We start from the raw sequence: 16277 nt of genomic DNA, 5'->3' as shown, positions 1-16277 counted from the left end.
ACTAATTATGTTATAACTGATAGGTTCATTTTATGAACAGCTGTAACTTAACTACATAAATCTATTAAAATCAAGTTTATTGTCACATTACATTAACACAGATTTAAAGGTGAGCGAACAATGCAGAATAAATACACGGGTTTATTATACACATGGTGAAATGTTTATATTACTACAATATCATAGGTATTTATCTAAGACTTAAAATAACTATACTGGCAGAAAAAGTGTTCCCAGATCAGAAGCTACATTTGCTGCAAATAGCTAGCCAGTAACCTCATAAATGAACCAGCACAAGCTCAGCCAAACCCCTGACCATTTCAAGACAAGCTCAGCAAACCCCGGTGCAGTCAGCATTGTTACTTGGAGAAACAAATCAATGTGAAAGTTCAGGTGCATTCTAAAACGACCTCGCTACATGCTGTGGAATTAGTTCAGACATTGAATTCAACTGGTTCATACCACAGTCAGTGTTTGGACTGTGAAATACTTTTGGAAGTTACGTTATACGCTGTACACGACCTGGTTAAGTAATTGGACAAACTAACAATTATAAAAATTATGATTATGAATACTTGGATACGTAAATGTGTCTAGCCTCCAAATTAAGTAAAACGCAAACAGTGACTAAGTGATGGTTCTTCTTTAATAATTTTATACTGCTGACTGGAACACATCTATACATGAGCAGATACAAGTAGGCAGTATGAATTTAATGATCATAGGTATTTTTTCATCTAAGACCATCAAGCTTAGATCCTGATGGTTGTCCCTTGTAAGTTTTTGAGGACTTAAGGAGAATGCTTAACTCAGCAATTAATACCATCTATACAATTTGACATGTTACTTACTATATTTATATAATATAATAGATTAGCTGGTTTTCTCGGCTGGAAATGTGTCCTTTTTCGCTCATCGATAAAAAAAGGTTTAAAGAAATCTGAATAAGTACATGAAATTAGGCCAAAAAAATTATTTATGGGTTTGACTTATAACTGCACTAGATGTGATGTGTTTGTTGGAAGAATTAGAACACCCCGACTCCCCTACCAACAATTCAACAAATCTACATAATTTCATGAATTCTGTATTTATCGTTCAACACAGCAAAAGACACCAGCAGTTTTGTGTTTTAATCAAAATATCTTTAATTTGGACAATAAAACACCCAGTTGCAATATCTGATGATTTAAAACAACACTTAATTCCTCGTTATTACTTTAATCCAGTGTAGAAGACACACAGTCCCTCAGTGCAGATCAGCAGGGAGCATGTTCCCACTGCTGTTAATACTTTGTACTTTCAATACTTTGATCTCCAGAACACAAATCTTTTCTTTCAAAATTTTTCCATTTTGGCTTGACAGAGTTTAGACTTGCAGTATCAGCCTATTGGGTTTAATTTTTATACTTGCTTTTAGGAGTGAGAGAAAAGTTTGCATAGTATAGTTTCCATAGTAAAGTTTCTAGTTTGAGTCCCAGCTCATTTTTCCTTATGGAACTCCACAAAACCTGATACTGATATGAACAGCCCAATTCAATAATCAATTGGCCACTCAATGACATGATAGACATGTATGTAAGTGCTTCTACAGCACCAGCATAGTCCTTCATGATGCTGCCAGATTAAAACACACTGGACAACGAGGAGAGTAGAAACGACAGAACCAGGTAACATAAGTGTGTGCAAAAAAAAAAAAAAAAGTAAGAATTATACTTAGAACAGAATCAATTAAACTTGTGTGTAAGGAAAGGGGTACAGTACTGACCTTGTAGAAGCAACTATAAGTGTGTGTGTGCGTGCGTATTTGTACGTAAAAGAAGGAGGTACTGGCCATGTCTGTGTAAGGATAAGAAAAGAGGTACAGGTCCTATTGAGGTACTGAGTCCAGTTTTCCAAACCTCGTGCATGAGTGCGTGTCTAATTCAGAAGAAAAAGGCACCAGCAATGGCTAGGATACGGGTACTCTTCACATTTGGACGTACTAAAGTTGGAAACTCCACCTGTTTTTTTAGGTATATCCTGTATGTGTGTTAAATGGTGTGTGCGTATGTGTGTATGTATGTATGTATGTATATCTTTGCAAAATTTCTTATATCACCACTTTCTCCAGAGACCTGATGGGCGGAGTTATTGCTTTCAGGTCATTCCCCGGGCAACTGCTTCCACGGCTGAGGGCTTGTCCTGTTCCCATGGCAGCAGCGTGGCAGTGTTCGAGGGGGCGGGGCAGGAAGACAGGACAGGAACGTGTACGAGCATGACCCTTTTGCCCCCCTGCATGGCAGATTAACTGGCTCACTGTGTCCAGCGGCGAGACAGGACAGGTGTGCGAGTGGGTGTGCTCCTCACGCCGCTTCAGCGAGTACCAAGTGAGGAAGATGAAGAGGAAGCCTAGAAACTTGAGGCTGGCAGCCAAGCCAAAGTAGACAAAACGAAGTGAAGTGACATCATACTCCCAGCAGGAGCCATGCACACCACAGTCCTGCTGCCACAGCATGCAAGTGGTGTCAATCACCGCACCAAAATAGATTGGAGTAGGGATATAGGCTGGAGGGAAAAAGAGAAGATCAATTAGATTATTTTCTACTATTTTCTATCTTTTAACACACAGTGATACATTAAACAAGACCTGAACAACATGAACATTGTGAATGAATGATTTTAAGGAGTTTGACATAACATAATATTGGCTGATATGATTATATGATAGTCATGTAAAAGAGTAAGACACCATAAAACTGGTCTTTTTTAATATATTGAAACATATGAAGAATTTATTTAATCTTCATTTAAACAATATTAAGGAGTAGAAGTAATATAACTAAACCAATAAAACTGAAGAAATATCCTTATCAATAGAAATGCTATTTTCTTGTAAAGAAAAGGTTGGAACACTTTATGGTCTAATAGCTGGTATTTCCCACATTCTCCTCAAGCGCCCTCCGATACAATAAAGAATTCCCAGTTGACTTAGTTTGAGAGCTCTCCAAGCCCTACTGCAGAAAACAGCCACAAATCATAACATTTTACCTCCTATTTTTACAGTTAATATGAGTTATTGCGCTTAAATGCTGTGTCTGGTTTACGCCATACTTGTCCTCTGTTACTGTGTCCAAATAATTAAACTTAAAGCATATTTTCTTGGTCTTGGTCTAGGTGTTTTCTGGGAAACTTTAGTCTTAGTTTGTGTGACGTGTGAGGTCTCTTTCTGATGGTAGAAACTGATATTTTAGCTGTGACAAGAGCTATCTGTAGATCCCATGATGACATTTTAGGATTGTTAGAGACTTCTTTATGCATTTTGTGGTCTACTCTTAAACAGGACTTACTATGACCGCCTGACCTGGTCATGTTCGCAGTTTTTTTTTTTTTTTTTTTAATTCATTCTCAGACTTGCATGTCTAGGCCTCAGAAATCTCTTTGCATCACACCATGACAACATCCACTTTACTTGTAAAGAGCTAACCAAACTAAATGTTTGAAATGTAAATAAGACAGGCTGCTATAATTCTCATCTCATCTCATCTAGACTTAGTTCTAATCATCAGCAGCAAATGTGCTGCACCTGATTCTAATTTTAGGCATATGAAGTAGTAATAAATGGGGAGGTGTCTTAACATTCTTACAGTAAAAAAGGCTTTTTATTAATTACATTATTACAAATTATTTTAAATGAAATTTCTTCTGTTTTATGTGTTTGGCTAGATTACCTCCACCTCTCAATATTGTTTAAGTGAAGAGCAAATGTCAATATGTTTAAATATATTACAACATACAAAGGTTTTCATGGGGTATCCTAACTTTCTCACATGACTTTATATACCGATGATAACACCTATATAGTTCATAGATAATAGTTTCCAGTTCCAAATATAAATGGCCAAATTTGAGTTTGACAAATATGAATGACGTCACATTTTAAAAATAAGAAAGCAGAAACGCCATATACCAATATCCAATAAAAACACCTGTATATCATAAATAAACTTCTGTATATAAATTAATAACCTATATACACTCATTTGTGTCATACCGAGAGTCCTGAGAAGAACAAACTGCATTCCCAGAGCAAATGGCCTCTCCTGTTCCTCCACAGACCTATAGATATATTGATATGCACTTTAACCACAAACTCTTCACATGGTTCAGTTGCTTTTCCCTTGAAAATTATTTACATTTTAAAACCCGAAACATTTTAACTGAACTTTTGGCCACTGCATAGAAGGGGGTACACTAAAAAAAACACGTAAAAGCTTATATTATGTTGTGTTCTGAATGAATTGTGTATCTGTTTGTTATATTGAAATTGCTAAACTACTGGCAGTGAATGCTGTGTGAGAGATCAGCATGATGTCCTCTTGTGTTGATAAGTGGCATGAGTTCTAAATGCAGTGATCTCAAAACTGGATCCAGGACAGGGGATACATTTGTTATTTAAATGAGTATAAAAAATATGCTATATGGACAGAAGTACTGTGACACCTGCTCCTTCTCGGTTTCTTCTTCTTCATCTTAAAGTAGCTGAATGCATTTATTAAAAGGGGTCTCCACAAACATTTGGACATATAGTGTATTTGCTGGTGCAAGAGTTCTATCACCACTATTGGCTGTTGGGTGTCATCAGGATAAGCTGGAAATTAGATGTCTGGACTCTCTGGCCAGTCAAGCTTAAATGAGTACTTTCAGATATGTAGAATTTAACATTTGGTGTGTGCATACAGTCTTAAGAAATAGAAAGAAAGCGAGTGAGAGAGAAGGAAGGAAGGAAGACAAACAGACAGACAAAGTGAGTGAAAGAAGGAGCGTGAGGATTAGGTAGAAAGAAAAAGAAAGCCAGAAAAATACCTGAGGGTAACAATTATAGCAGAAGGCTGGGCACAAGCAGTGATGAGGGTGACGATGAAAAGGAAGATTAGGAAAGTTATGAGTGTTCCACAGGTGCGCTCGCATTTGCCAGCAAGTGCATAGCCATTCTCGTTCAAGTATGTCTTTACAATGACCACTTGCAGCTCATGATTTCCTCCAGAAGGAGTGATCACCTGCCTGCTCTGTACACATGCACAGTCCGAATAGTTTTTAATCTGTGAAAGAAAAGGCAAACAGATTACTTATGTAAATGCACATGCCAAGGGCAAATTCATTCACCATCGGTGCCAATTAGCACCAGTTAATCAGTAACAGTTGACTTTGGTTTTGATTATGGCAGTCACCATCAATTATATTAGAAATTGAATGATCTAACTGATAGTTGATTCATTATTTTTAATGATTTATCTGAGAGAGTGTGATCATACACTGTCTTAAGAGAAAATTCAGATTCAGTATGTTTTGCAGCAACAGACAACACAGAACGGCTTAATAGCTACACATGTAGCACACTGGTACACTGTAGAAAAGTCCTTTGGTTATGGCTAACAGACATGCACAGTGCCATCTTCTCATTAATAAATCATTTTGAAAAGCAAAATCTCTGGTGCTTTAAAGCAGTATTATGTGAAAATTTGGTTCCCCCTAAAGGTGTATTACTGCAGGGAAGACCAATCATGCTTTGAGTCCCTCTGAATGTCCCAAGCTGAGAGGTACCGAAGTCACTGAAAGTGATTGAAGTATGTGGACTGACATAGTATTATTATTATTATTACAGCATTTTACATGGATATGACCCGAGTTACACAGCATTACACAGTTCTTACACAGTGCAGTTAGTAGCATGCCGAGCCATACTAGATGCCAAACTAGAGACGTTAATCTCTTTGCTAGTCAAGTCAGTGGAGCCTCACAATGATTTTTAATATGTTATTAAATGATGTATGTATTCTGAGTCACTTAAAAGCAACATCAATACTTGTAAGTAACAGACCAAAGGCAATAAGATTTTTAAATCTGACGGCTTGTGTATTGTGGGTATTGCATATGTGACCTGTTGTATTTCTTTTGTTGTTCATCACACTCTTCTCTCTTTAAGAGACAACTCAGCTATAGAACCAAACAGAATCGATTTAACAGTGACTTTCTTGTCTTGGACCAGGTATCAGGTTTTGTTTTTTCACTTTTTCTTTTAAGAGAGATATTTATTTGAAATCTAATGAAACTATTTTAAGTGTGTGTTCCCTCTTACTCCTGAGCTGTCGTTGGAGACACTATTGCAGCCAGCCAGACAGGGGTTAAAGTATGTAATTCCATCTGAGCCGCACACAGGCGCATAATCATGGATCCGACAACCACAGTTTACATTACACCCTCCAGTTAGGTTCCGATGAGACAAAGTCAAGGTAGGCCTAGAAAAGGGAAGTAGAGAAGGCACAAGAAGGAAAAAGAGAAAGACAGAAAAAAATACAGAGAAATCAGGAAATTTAGCTAAAGTCTAACTATAAAACAATTCCCTTAATTGTTCACCTTTAATTTTACCTTCAGAGTGTATGGAACATTTTCCCATTAAGTAGATGTGTTTATGCAGAACATATGACAGTAGGGGTGCACAATATATTAGCAGATATATTATTTGCTGATAAACGAGACAATATGCAAGATATAAGTTTGGAGTATTCATACCCAGTAGTGTAAGGAATGTTGATTCCTCCCAAGTTGATGCTCTCACAGCCAACAATAAAGAGTGTGGAGAAACAGAGCAAAGACACTCCACTACAGATCATGGCTAATTTGGCTGACTCTCTCGCTCCCAGCTTCAGCTTCTTGATTATGTATCCTCCCAACACTATCCCCACACCAGCACTTGGCACAATTATCAACCCTGCAGCACACACAGGAGGCAGAAACAGCAATGAAGAGAGAAACATTTACAGCAAAGCTGTCTGTGTGTGAGTGTTTCTGTGAGTATTTTCACCAGTATAAATGCTGGCACTGGATGCTGGAACCCCAAACTGAGATTCAATGAATTTGGGGATGAAGGTGATGAAGGCTGTAACGATGGCACATTCCGCTGTGTACGACAAACTCACAAACAAAAACGTCACGTTGCTCAAGATACGTCCGGCTGCCTTTGGCAAGTCTGGGGGGTGGGGGTCAAAAGAACAGGAAGAGATATTTAATTACTGAACAATTATGAACCAATCATAAACTCTGTGTCATTCTTTTTCTTGTTCATCTATGTATAACAGAGCCTAGTTCTCTTCATAATAGACATAATAAAACAAAAACATCTAAGTGAATGACCAAATGAGCGAGCGAGCATTTGAAAATATTTTGACAACAGGAAAGATGCCCTTTCAGTGACATGTGAATGTAGAATACGTTAACCAGAGACAAATGGTACAACTTCTACAGTCATGCTTATTAATTTGTTAAATTCTTTGGGGCCAATAATATCCAGAATCAGGGACTATAATTGATAATAAGCTACTGTATAAAGTAAAGAGTGTTCAGAGAAAAGTTAATTTAATTACAAGGGAAAACAATGCCAACGACAAGCAGCATTTTCCATTGTTAGCATATTAATTACTGCCAGCTAGGTTAATAAATTTCACAGAATATTATAATAAGTATATGCTATATGTGCTATCGCCATGGTAAGTAAGGTAGCTGAAATCAGGAAAGCGTGCTTAGCACTGACTATTTCAGTTGGCTTTTTAAATATTGAGGGAACTAAGTATTTGATCCCCTAAAAAACAGGACTAATGTTGGCTCCCACAGACCACTGACACACCCTAATCTTAGTGAAGTCGTTACCTGCATGAGAGACACCTGTTCCAAATTGTTACCTGTGTAAAAGGTCACCTGCCAAGAGACTCAGTGACACTCCAACATCTCCACCATGGGCAAGACTAAAGAACTGTCTAAAGATGTCAGGGACAACTTGTTGACCTACACAAGGCTGGAATGGGCTACAAAGCCATAAGTAAGAAGCTGGATGAGAAGGTGACAACTGTTGGTGCAATTATTCGGAAGTGGAAGAAGTACAACATCTGTACTGTCAATCGACCTCCATGCAAGATATCACCTTGTGGAATCTCATTGATCATGAGAAAGGTTAACAATCAGCTAAGAACTACACGGGAGGAGCTGGTTAATCATCTCAAGACAGCTGGGACCACAGTCTCAAAAAAAACCAAAACATTGGTAATACACTGAGACGTAATGGTTTAAAATCCTGCAGTGCACGCAAGGTTCCTCTGCTCAAGAAGGTTCATGTCCAGGCCCGCCTCAAGTTTGCCAATGAACATATTAATGACTCCGAGAGAGACTGGGAGAAGGTGCTGTGGTCAGATGAGACCAAAATTTAGCTCTTTGGCCCCAATCTATGGAGAGAGCTGAAGCTTCACGTTTCCAAATGCATGCCTAAAAACCTTAAGGATTTGGAGACGATCTGCAGAGAGGAGTGGGCCAAAATTACTCCTGAAGTGTGTGCAAACCTTACAAAAAACTACAAGAAACGTCTCACTGCTGTGCTTGCCAACAAGGGTTTTGCCACCAAGTATTAAATGATGTATTACTAGGGGATCAAATACTTATTTCCTTCAATGAAATTCAAGTTAATTTTTATTTCTCATTTCATGTAATTTTTAAAAACTATTAAAGTTTTTCAGTGGGGGTCAAATACTTATTTCCTCCACTGTGTGCGTGCGTGCGTATATATATATATATATATATATATATATATATATATATATATATATATATACACACACATATACATATATACACACACACACACACACATATATATATATATATATACAGTCAATTTATGATTTTGGGAAAGGAGCTACAAGAAACAATAGTGAAGCTTCAAAATGTAGGTAGTCAACTTTTACACAGAGAGGTGTTTAAATACATTTCTAAATGTTGGACACAAGGCACGTGCTTCAGTCCGGCACTTTTTTTTTGTTGTTTTTTTTTGTTTTTTTTGAGTTAAGTTTAAATGTGACAATAATGAAAATGATTTCAGAACTACAAAAATATACAACTACTGTAGCAACAATTACTTCAATTGTAGCGTCCATGTCTGCTAGGTAATGGGAGCAAATATTTTACCTTTAATGTCTTTGCCAAAGCCCATGGATGAGGACACAGCTTGGCTCTTAGCCTTCATTACATCGTCATCGCTGGTGATGTCCTCCACACTCTTCTTTTTCCTTCTGTTCTTCTTGTGGCGGGGAGGGAGCTTCTTTGGGAAAGCAAACATGGGGAAGATCACCAAAAGCATGGCCACAGCACACAATAGAAAGCCACTCCACCTGAGAGAGACAACAGGTGAAGGCAGTGAGAGAGAGAGCGAGAGAGAGAGAGCGAGCGAGCTTATAAACACAGCAGGAACCCACAATAACCACAGAAAAATACAGTTTATATTCTAGCAGAGAACCCCTCCACCTGGTGTGTCAGAAAGATTGAAAGCGACCAGAGAAAAGTAATTATTGACTTGTCAGCTTTCACATGAGAGCTTCTGCTGAAAAAACTTTCCACTTACCACAAATATCCAGCCAACAGTGGCATTGTGACAGAAACTGAGCACTAATAAAGGAGTGAAGACTGACAAATATTGTGCATGTAAAACAAAAGTGAGCTATAGCGTAACTGTCCGGAAACCCTGCCCTGCACATTTTAGTGTTTACTCTGTTCCCAACACACCTGATCAGCTACAAATCCTTTCTAAACTGATGTGCATGAGGATTAAGATTAGGAACCACTGGTGTAACTGTTTAACCCACAGGCTAAACACGGATTACATAATATACACAGATTTAACTGTACATTTATTTTTTAGATAATTCTTTTAATTAATTATACTGCAATTGCTTTAGTTAAACAGTAAATTTTATAAAAGCAGACTTTATTGTTAAACCCAAATAAACAGCAGAAGCTCAATTATTGTAGCACTATTTCTTTTTTTTATATATCAGTAGAGACTTCATAAACGGTGCTTGTGCATGTGTGCCCCTCACCAGTTTCCTACAAAACGGGGATCATTTTGATCGATGTTCACAGAGGTGTTTGGATCCACGTAGAACCCGATCAAAACTCCACCAAGCAAATAACCAGCAGCCGGACCCAGGGCTCCCATGACATACATGATCGCTACAGACACAATCACAAATGCAGAAGCATTAAGACACAAAAGACTTATGCTATTTTATGAATTATGGATTTAGTGTGCATTGTGTCCTGTGCAACTAATATTTATATTACACAAAGGCCATACAAATAGAAACATCTGATAAGACTTTTCTGAACTGAGCATGGTGTCATTCTTTTTCCATTTCAGAGTTAAGCACCTCGAAAGGGCACTGAAACTTGAAACAATACAAAAAAAAAAAAGAAATCACTGTTTCTATCGGCTTATTCAACCATGTGATTCTTCATTTGCAACTAATCAAATCTAAAGCCAGTATCTAGGCTAAGATAAAGCTGTCTGAAATGAAACAGTTCGTTGTAACTGCACTTTGAAAACCATGTACTGATAATCCCACATAGATGAAATATTGTCCTGAAAAATATCTTTTAACTTGCCAGATAGTTAAGTAAGAGAAGACCTAGCTTTTGGGACAAGGTTACAAAATTACAAAAAACAGCCTGAGGAAACACACCTTACTACCAATACTAATACCAATACTTTCTAGCTACTGATCTAGCTAGATACTGTTCAACTAGTTTTAACATTGGATAACATGGGCCAAATGTCTGGCACAGTTACTGACTACTGTAGCTAACTCAGACACCATCAGCTACAATCCATGAGCAGTGATATCAGGTGTGAAATAAGTCAATATTCAGCAGCAATTTTCAGAAAGCAAAGCATGTACTGACCAGTTAGGACTGAAGGATGAAACTGAATAAAACATATCAAAGGAACTATTCAAGGCTTTCCTTTTTAGTGTTACTGACCTAAGTAGAGTGAGGCATTCTCCTTCTTCACGTTGTCATCCAGGTAGGTGGGTCCGAGTGTGTAGATGGGTGTGGATCCCATGCCCACCAGAATTTGAGCACAAATAAAAAGTGCCACATAAAGAGCATGCTCACTGTCCTCCTGGTCGCGTGGACAAGCCACTGGGCCATCTCTCCTACTGCTGTTTGTACCAGGGCTGGTGCAGAGTCCCTCGCCCCGTCCAGTAGTGTTGAGCTGCTCTAGTTGATAGGGCGGAGAGATGAAGTGGGGAAGAGAGAAAAGTGCAGCACCCACTGCAATGAACACACCGCCAATGGCGAGCCAACGCGGCCTTTGGCCCCGTCCACCAAAGTAGCTGATGAAGACAACGACAAGAAGACTGCCGATGTCAAAACAGCTGACGAGCAGACCAGATTCAGAACTGCGCAGACTGTATCGCTTTTCTACAAAAACAAAAAAACACATATGAACAAGCATTATTTCTTATACAAGAATCTTGATTGCTTGAGTCCATGGCTATTCTGTTTCACATTTTAACATAAATATCTATATCTTTATTAATCTATCCATCTACACACACACACAGAAGTGATCACCTGACAATAACAAACTTTTTACGAATTTAAGTGATAGACCAACACAAAGTTACATAAAATTATGAAGTAGAATGAAAAGGATAAATAAAAATCTTAATAAAAATTTAATAAGTGTGACGTCCAAAAGTATTCAGCCCTCTTTACTCGGACACCCCTGAATAAAATCCAGTGCAATCAATTGCCTTCAGCAGTGACTTAATTAGTTGATAGAGTCCAGTTGTGTGTAATTTAGTCTCAGTATAAAAACACCTGTTTTGTGACTGTCTCAGTGGTTTGTTGGAGAACACTAATGAACAAATAGAATCATGAAGACCAACAAACTCACCAGACAGGTCAGAAATAAAGTTGTAATAAAAAGATTTGAGCATCCCAATGCGCACTGTTTAATCCATCATGCAAAAATGGAAAAAGTATTCTACAACTGCAACCTACCAAGACATGGTCGTCCACCCAAATTGACAGATCAAGCAAGAAAAGCTCTATTTGGAAAAGTAGCCAAGAGGCCTGTGCACGCCACAAATCTGGCCTTTACGCAAGAATAGAAAAAAGAAAACCATTGTTGAAAGAAAGGCATAAGAGGCGCAGTTTGCAGTACCCACAAGCCATGTAGGGGACACACCAAACATGAGGAAGAAGGTGCTGTGGTCAGATGGGACCAAAGTTGATTTTTTTCAATGCAAAGTGCTGTGTGTGGCGGAAAAGTAACACTGCTCATCACCATGAACACGCCATCCTGTGATACATGGTGGTGGCAGCATCATGCTGTGGGGATGCTTTTATTCAGCAGGGACAGGGAAGCTGGTCAGAGTTGATGGGAAGATGGATGGAGCTAAATAGAGGGCAATCCTGGAAGGAAACCTGATGGAGGCTGCAAAAAACTTGAGACTCAGAACATTTACCTTCCAGCAAGACAATGATCCCACAACAAACAGCCAAAGATGGTTGTACTGATACATCACACTTCTCAGATTTTTATTTGATTACAATTTTGAAAACCATTTATTAATAATTCATTTTAATTTATTTATTATAATTAATGGTATTACTATTATTTTTGTTCCACTTCACAATTATGTGCTGCTTTGTGTTGGTCTATCACTTAACATCTCACAAAATACATGTAAGTTATATATATATATAACGAGATACATGATACACCTTGCTGAGGTTGAGTCATGGGCAAACATTTTGGCGCCCCTGCACTTTTTCAGAAAATGCACCTCTCCAAAGCATTGCATTTACAAACACTTTGCCATTCACATCTTTATTTCTTTTGTTTGCATTAAAACTACACAAAAATGAGAGAAACAAAGTGAAATCTGATTTCATTCTACACAGAACTCCAGAACAAATGATCAACACCCTTAATGTAAAATTGACAGATCAAGCAAGAAAAGGCGTGCACAGGCCTCTTGGCTACTTTTCCAACCAGAGCTTTTCTTGCTTGATCTGTCCATTTTTCATCCTTCCAAAGGATGTTTTCTCTAAAGGATTGTGGTATGGTAAGTTCTGGGAAACACCAGCCTGGCTTTTTATGCATCTGCGTGACAGTGGGGTCCTCCTGTGTCGCCTTATATAGCATCCCATTTTCATTTAGATGTGTGTTTGGAGTGTACGAGCTGACACTGCTGTACTTCCTTTCTGTGCCAACATTCAAACAATCCTCCATTGCTATCTTCAGCCATTTTTTCCTCTTCCTTGTACATCCGGGGAGGTAAGCTACAGCATTTCTCCATGCTCAGTCTGGTACACACACAAAGACTGAGTCAACTTTTCTACATTTAAACCGGTGGAGAGTGCCTAGCATCTATTATTTGCCATAATTAATATAATTATTTTATTTTATAATATTATAAATTATATAATTAATCATATAAACAAAAATTGTAGAAGCACCACATTATTAAAATCCAATTATTACTTACCATTTTAAAAAGATGCCCAGTCCATTTCTGAAATTCATCCGTTTAGATTGTTTGCTCATTTTTTTATGTTGTTCCAGTGCAAACAAACAAACAAACAAAAAATACCAAAGCATTTGTAATGGCAACAATGTTCTGGGAGAAGTGGTGCATTTCCGAATGTGGTGCAATTTAATTTCAGTTCAATTTTTTTTCTGCTTCTACTGCAGGAAATGCCCATTACTCATTTCAGCTACATATCAGAAAAGGAGAGAGAGGAGAAGAGTGAGACTAAGATTGGGGTGGAGAAAAGACGGGTAAAAATACAAGGAAATGTAAGAAAAAAAAGAGAGGATAAGAGAACGAGGAAAGATAAAAGGAAAGAACATGCCAAAGTAGTCCGGCTCTTTACCTATAGTTGTAATGACGCTGCTGAGGTAACCCGACACCATGAGCGACTGGATGAACGTGAGGTAACACATATAAAACAAGAAGCAACGCGAGTCAGTGAACAATCCTCTGGCGTAGCGCCGCATGGAGATTCGCCGCAGCCGTGACCAGAGATAAGAAGCGGAGTAACGACTCCCTGTAGGACCGCCGCCCGTCTCCGAACCGCAGGACGAGCCCAGTCCGGCCAGGCTGGAAGAGGACGGTATGCGCTCCGGCCTGGAGGGGGAGCCGCCCCGGGGCGCCGCGAGGAGTCTCTGCTCTCCGTGCGGTGGATTATTGGTGCCATCTGTTTCCGGAGGCTGACTCGCATTGAGCGCAGGAAGGCTCTTGGATTTGACGGCCTGTCCCGAGTCCTCATTCACGTAGGGACAAGGCTGAACCGGCGCGGTCGAGTCGCCGCCTGCGGCATTTTTACTCTTCCAGGAGGCCATTCTGGAACGGGGTCTCTAGTTAAGCAAACACGACCGGTTTGACGTAGCTAATGCACGCACAGCAGCTCGTAGAACACAATACAAATCCTTCCTGGGTGCAAAACAACAGTACATAATCTGATTGAAAGGTTCATCATCCCCTCAATCATAAACGTGTTTTTGTATCCACCGACTACATAACTCCAGCTGTTCGTTAAATTTGAGTCTAGTTAATGCTTCATCACCTAATTTGACATTCTTATGGTAAATAACGGTAACGCAAACTTTCCGATATAGCTAGTTAGCCCCCTTTAAAATCCGGAGAGCTCAGATTATCCCATGACACAAAGCAAACCAGTCGTCCAGCAGCAGCAGCGGCGGCGGCGGCTAACCACCATGCAAAGAATAATCAGCACACACGTCCCAAACTGCAGCTACCTCTCTGTGATGAATGAACACATTGTACAACTCTACACACAAAGCAACAGCGCTGCAGCCCCTGCTGTCGTTAGCGCAGTTAGCATGCTTCAGTACATGAAAAGCGCAACAAACGTCCCGAAAGATCCGAAAAACCTTACAAAAACAAATTGGCCTCGCGTCCTCGCATCGAGGATCACCCCTCTCAGTACAAGCTGGTCCATTTTAACACCACATTAAACATTTTATGTCCACAAAGTGAAGGTATTCTGGTGCGCGTGCGTTTTCAGTGCCGTGTCCTTGCTAAACTAGGGTCGCATAGGCTGTTGTTTACCGTCCACCGTTCGCAGAACTGAAGGCTGCAATGGCCCGGCTCGGCGACGGTAACACCACCCCTCCCCCCAACAAGCTGCTAGGTGTTACGAAGGCGTTCTCTGCGATATTCAATTAAATTCTTACTAAAAAAAAAGTCGTACTAAGTATTTTGTGTATTTAATATATGTATATAATAATTGATTGCATGTATGTACTTACTGTATTTATGTAATTTATAGTATGGTGTGCATAAATAACCTTATCACCACTGATTAAACATAAAGTGTGATATTTTAAGACCAAAAACCCCTCAGGTTTTTATTTTCGTCCCTGCCGTCCCCTTATTAAAGGAACGTTTAATAAGCGGAACGAATGTTTCACGCACTGAGCCAGAGAACTGCTCCTCGATCATGTGTTCCGGGTTGGTCAGACGCAAGAGGGCGCACCAGATAGAGTCCAACATCATTGTAGATTCACGATTGATTAAATTGACGCTGAGTTTAGCTCTTGTTTAGTAACGTTTGAATTTGATCATCATATAAGTAATACAGTCAAAGAATATTACATAATAAAACAACACAAAAATGATGATTATTGATTATGATTTTTTTAAATTAAATTATAATTCTTTCTGGCAACATTTCACAAATGAAAATAAATAAACCTGAATTTAACCTTTAAATGGAAATGCAAAAGCGAATATTGTCTCTAATGCACAAAAAACATTTTATTTAATGTATTTTTAATAAGTAATGTGTTATCTTGGCTTTTTCTTGGCTTTTTATTGTATTTATTTGTTTTTATTTTATTTATTTTTATTTATATTTATTTTACCAATATATATTCAATTTGTTTTTAAGAAAAGTCTATGTCAGATTCTTGATTTTAAATTGCAAGATTGTTTACAGCTATGCTCTTATGACGGACCCCCCTTGTAAATGTCAAATATCAAATCCTAAATAAAAAAAACATTGGTGAATGTAAGAATATTTGTGAAAACTGCATAAACTGTTTTTATGATTTTTTTTCTAAGAACAGTGAATGAGGCTTGGTGTGTTTTACCAACTCAGGGTGGCCCAAATGAGCTACCACACCATTTGGGATACTGGGGTTTGATTCCCGGTCTGGGTGACTATGCTGTGCTACACCAAAAAGAGTCCTTGGGCAAGACTCCTAACACTACATTGGCCCACCTCTGTAGTACAAGTAACCTTGTAAGTCGCTCTGGATAAGAGCGTCTGGTAAATGCCATAAATGTAAATGTGAATGTAAAATATTTCAACACTGCGGCCAAATGTTTGAATGCTTTTCAACTCCAGGGCATTCTTACAGGGTTTTGTTTGTTGTT

The 16277-nt window shown here is 38.7% G+C and overlaps 1 protein-coding gene across 3 annotated transcripts; it reads right to left on the bottom strand.

The window, feature by feature from the left end:
• Positions 1-1123: 1123 nt before the first annotated feature.
• On the bottom strand, positions 1124-15008 carry slco5a1a (solute carrier organic anion transporter family member 5A1a). 3 transcript variants are annotated; one of them, XM_072668622.1, is made up of 12 exons: positions 13750-13813; positions 13362-13388; positions 12961-13179; positions 10840-11283; positions 9900-10032; positions 8992-9194; positions 6845-7009; positions 6553-6751; positions 6119-6278; positions 4846-5081; positions 4034-4098; positions 1124-2547 (listed from the first exon to the last, which is right to left on the bottom strand). In XM_072668622.1, the coding sequence occupies exons 3-12, from the start codon at positions 13103-13105 to the stop codon at positions 2093-2095; spliced, it is 2205 nt and encodes a 734-aa protein (XP_072524723.1). In that variant the 5' UTR covers positions 13106-13179; positions 13362-13388; positions 13750-13813; the 3' UTR covers positions 1124-2092. The 3 variants fall into 3 exon arrangements, with proteins under 3 accessions (XP_072524723.1, XP_072524722.1, XP_072524721.1); XM_072668621.1 differs by lacking the exon at positions 13750-13813 and having other exon boundaries at positions 13362-13740; XM_072668620.1 differs by lacking the exons at positions 12961-13179; positions 13362-13388 and having other exon boundaries at positions 13750-15008.
• Between the last annotated feature and the right edge of the window lie 1269 nt (positions 15009-16277).

The sequence above is a fragment of the Salminus brasiliensis genome, chromosome 23 (genome assembly GCF_030463535.1).
Source record: "Salminus brasiliensis chromosome 23, fSalBra1.hap2, whole genome shotgun sequence".
Taxonomy (NCBI): Eukaryota; Metazoa; Chordata; class Actinopteri; order Characiformes; family Bryconidae; genus Salminus; species Salminus brasiliensis.
The sequence above is the reverse complement of the archived record's forward strand: the minus strand, read 5'-3'. Positions and strand labels throughout refer to the sequence as shown.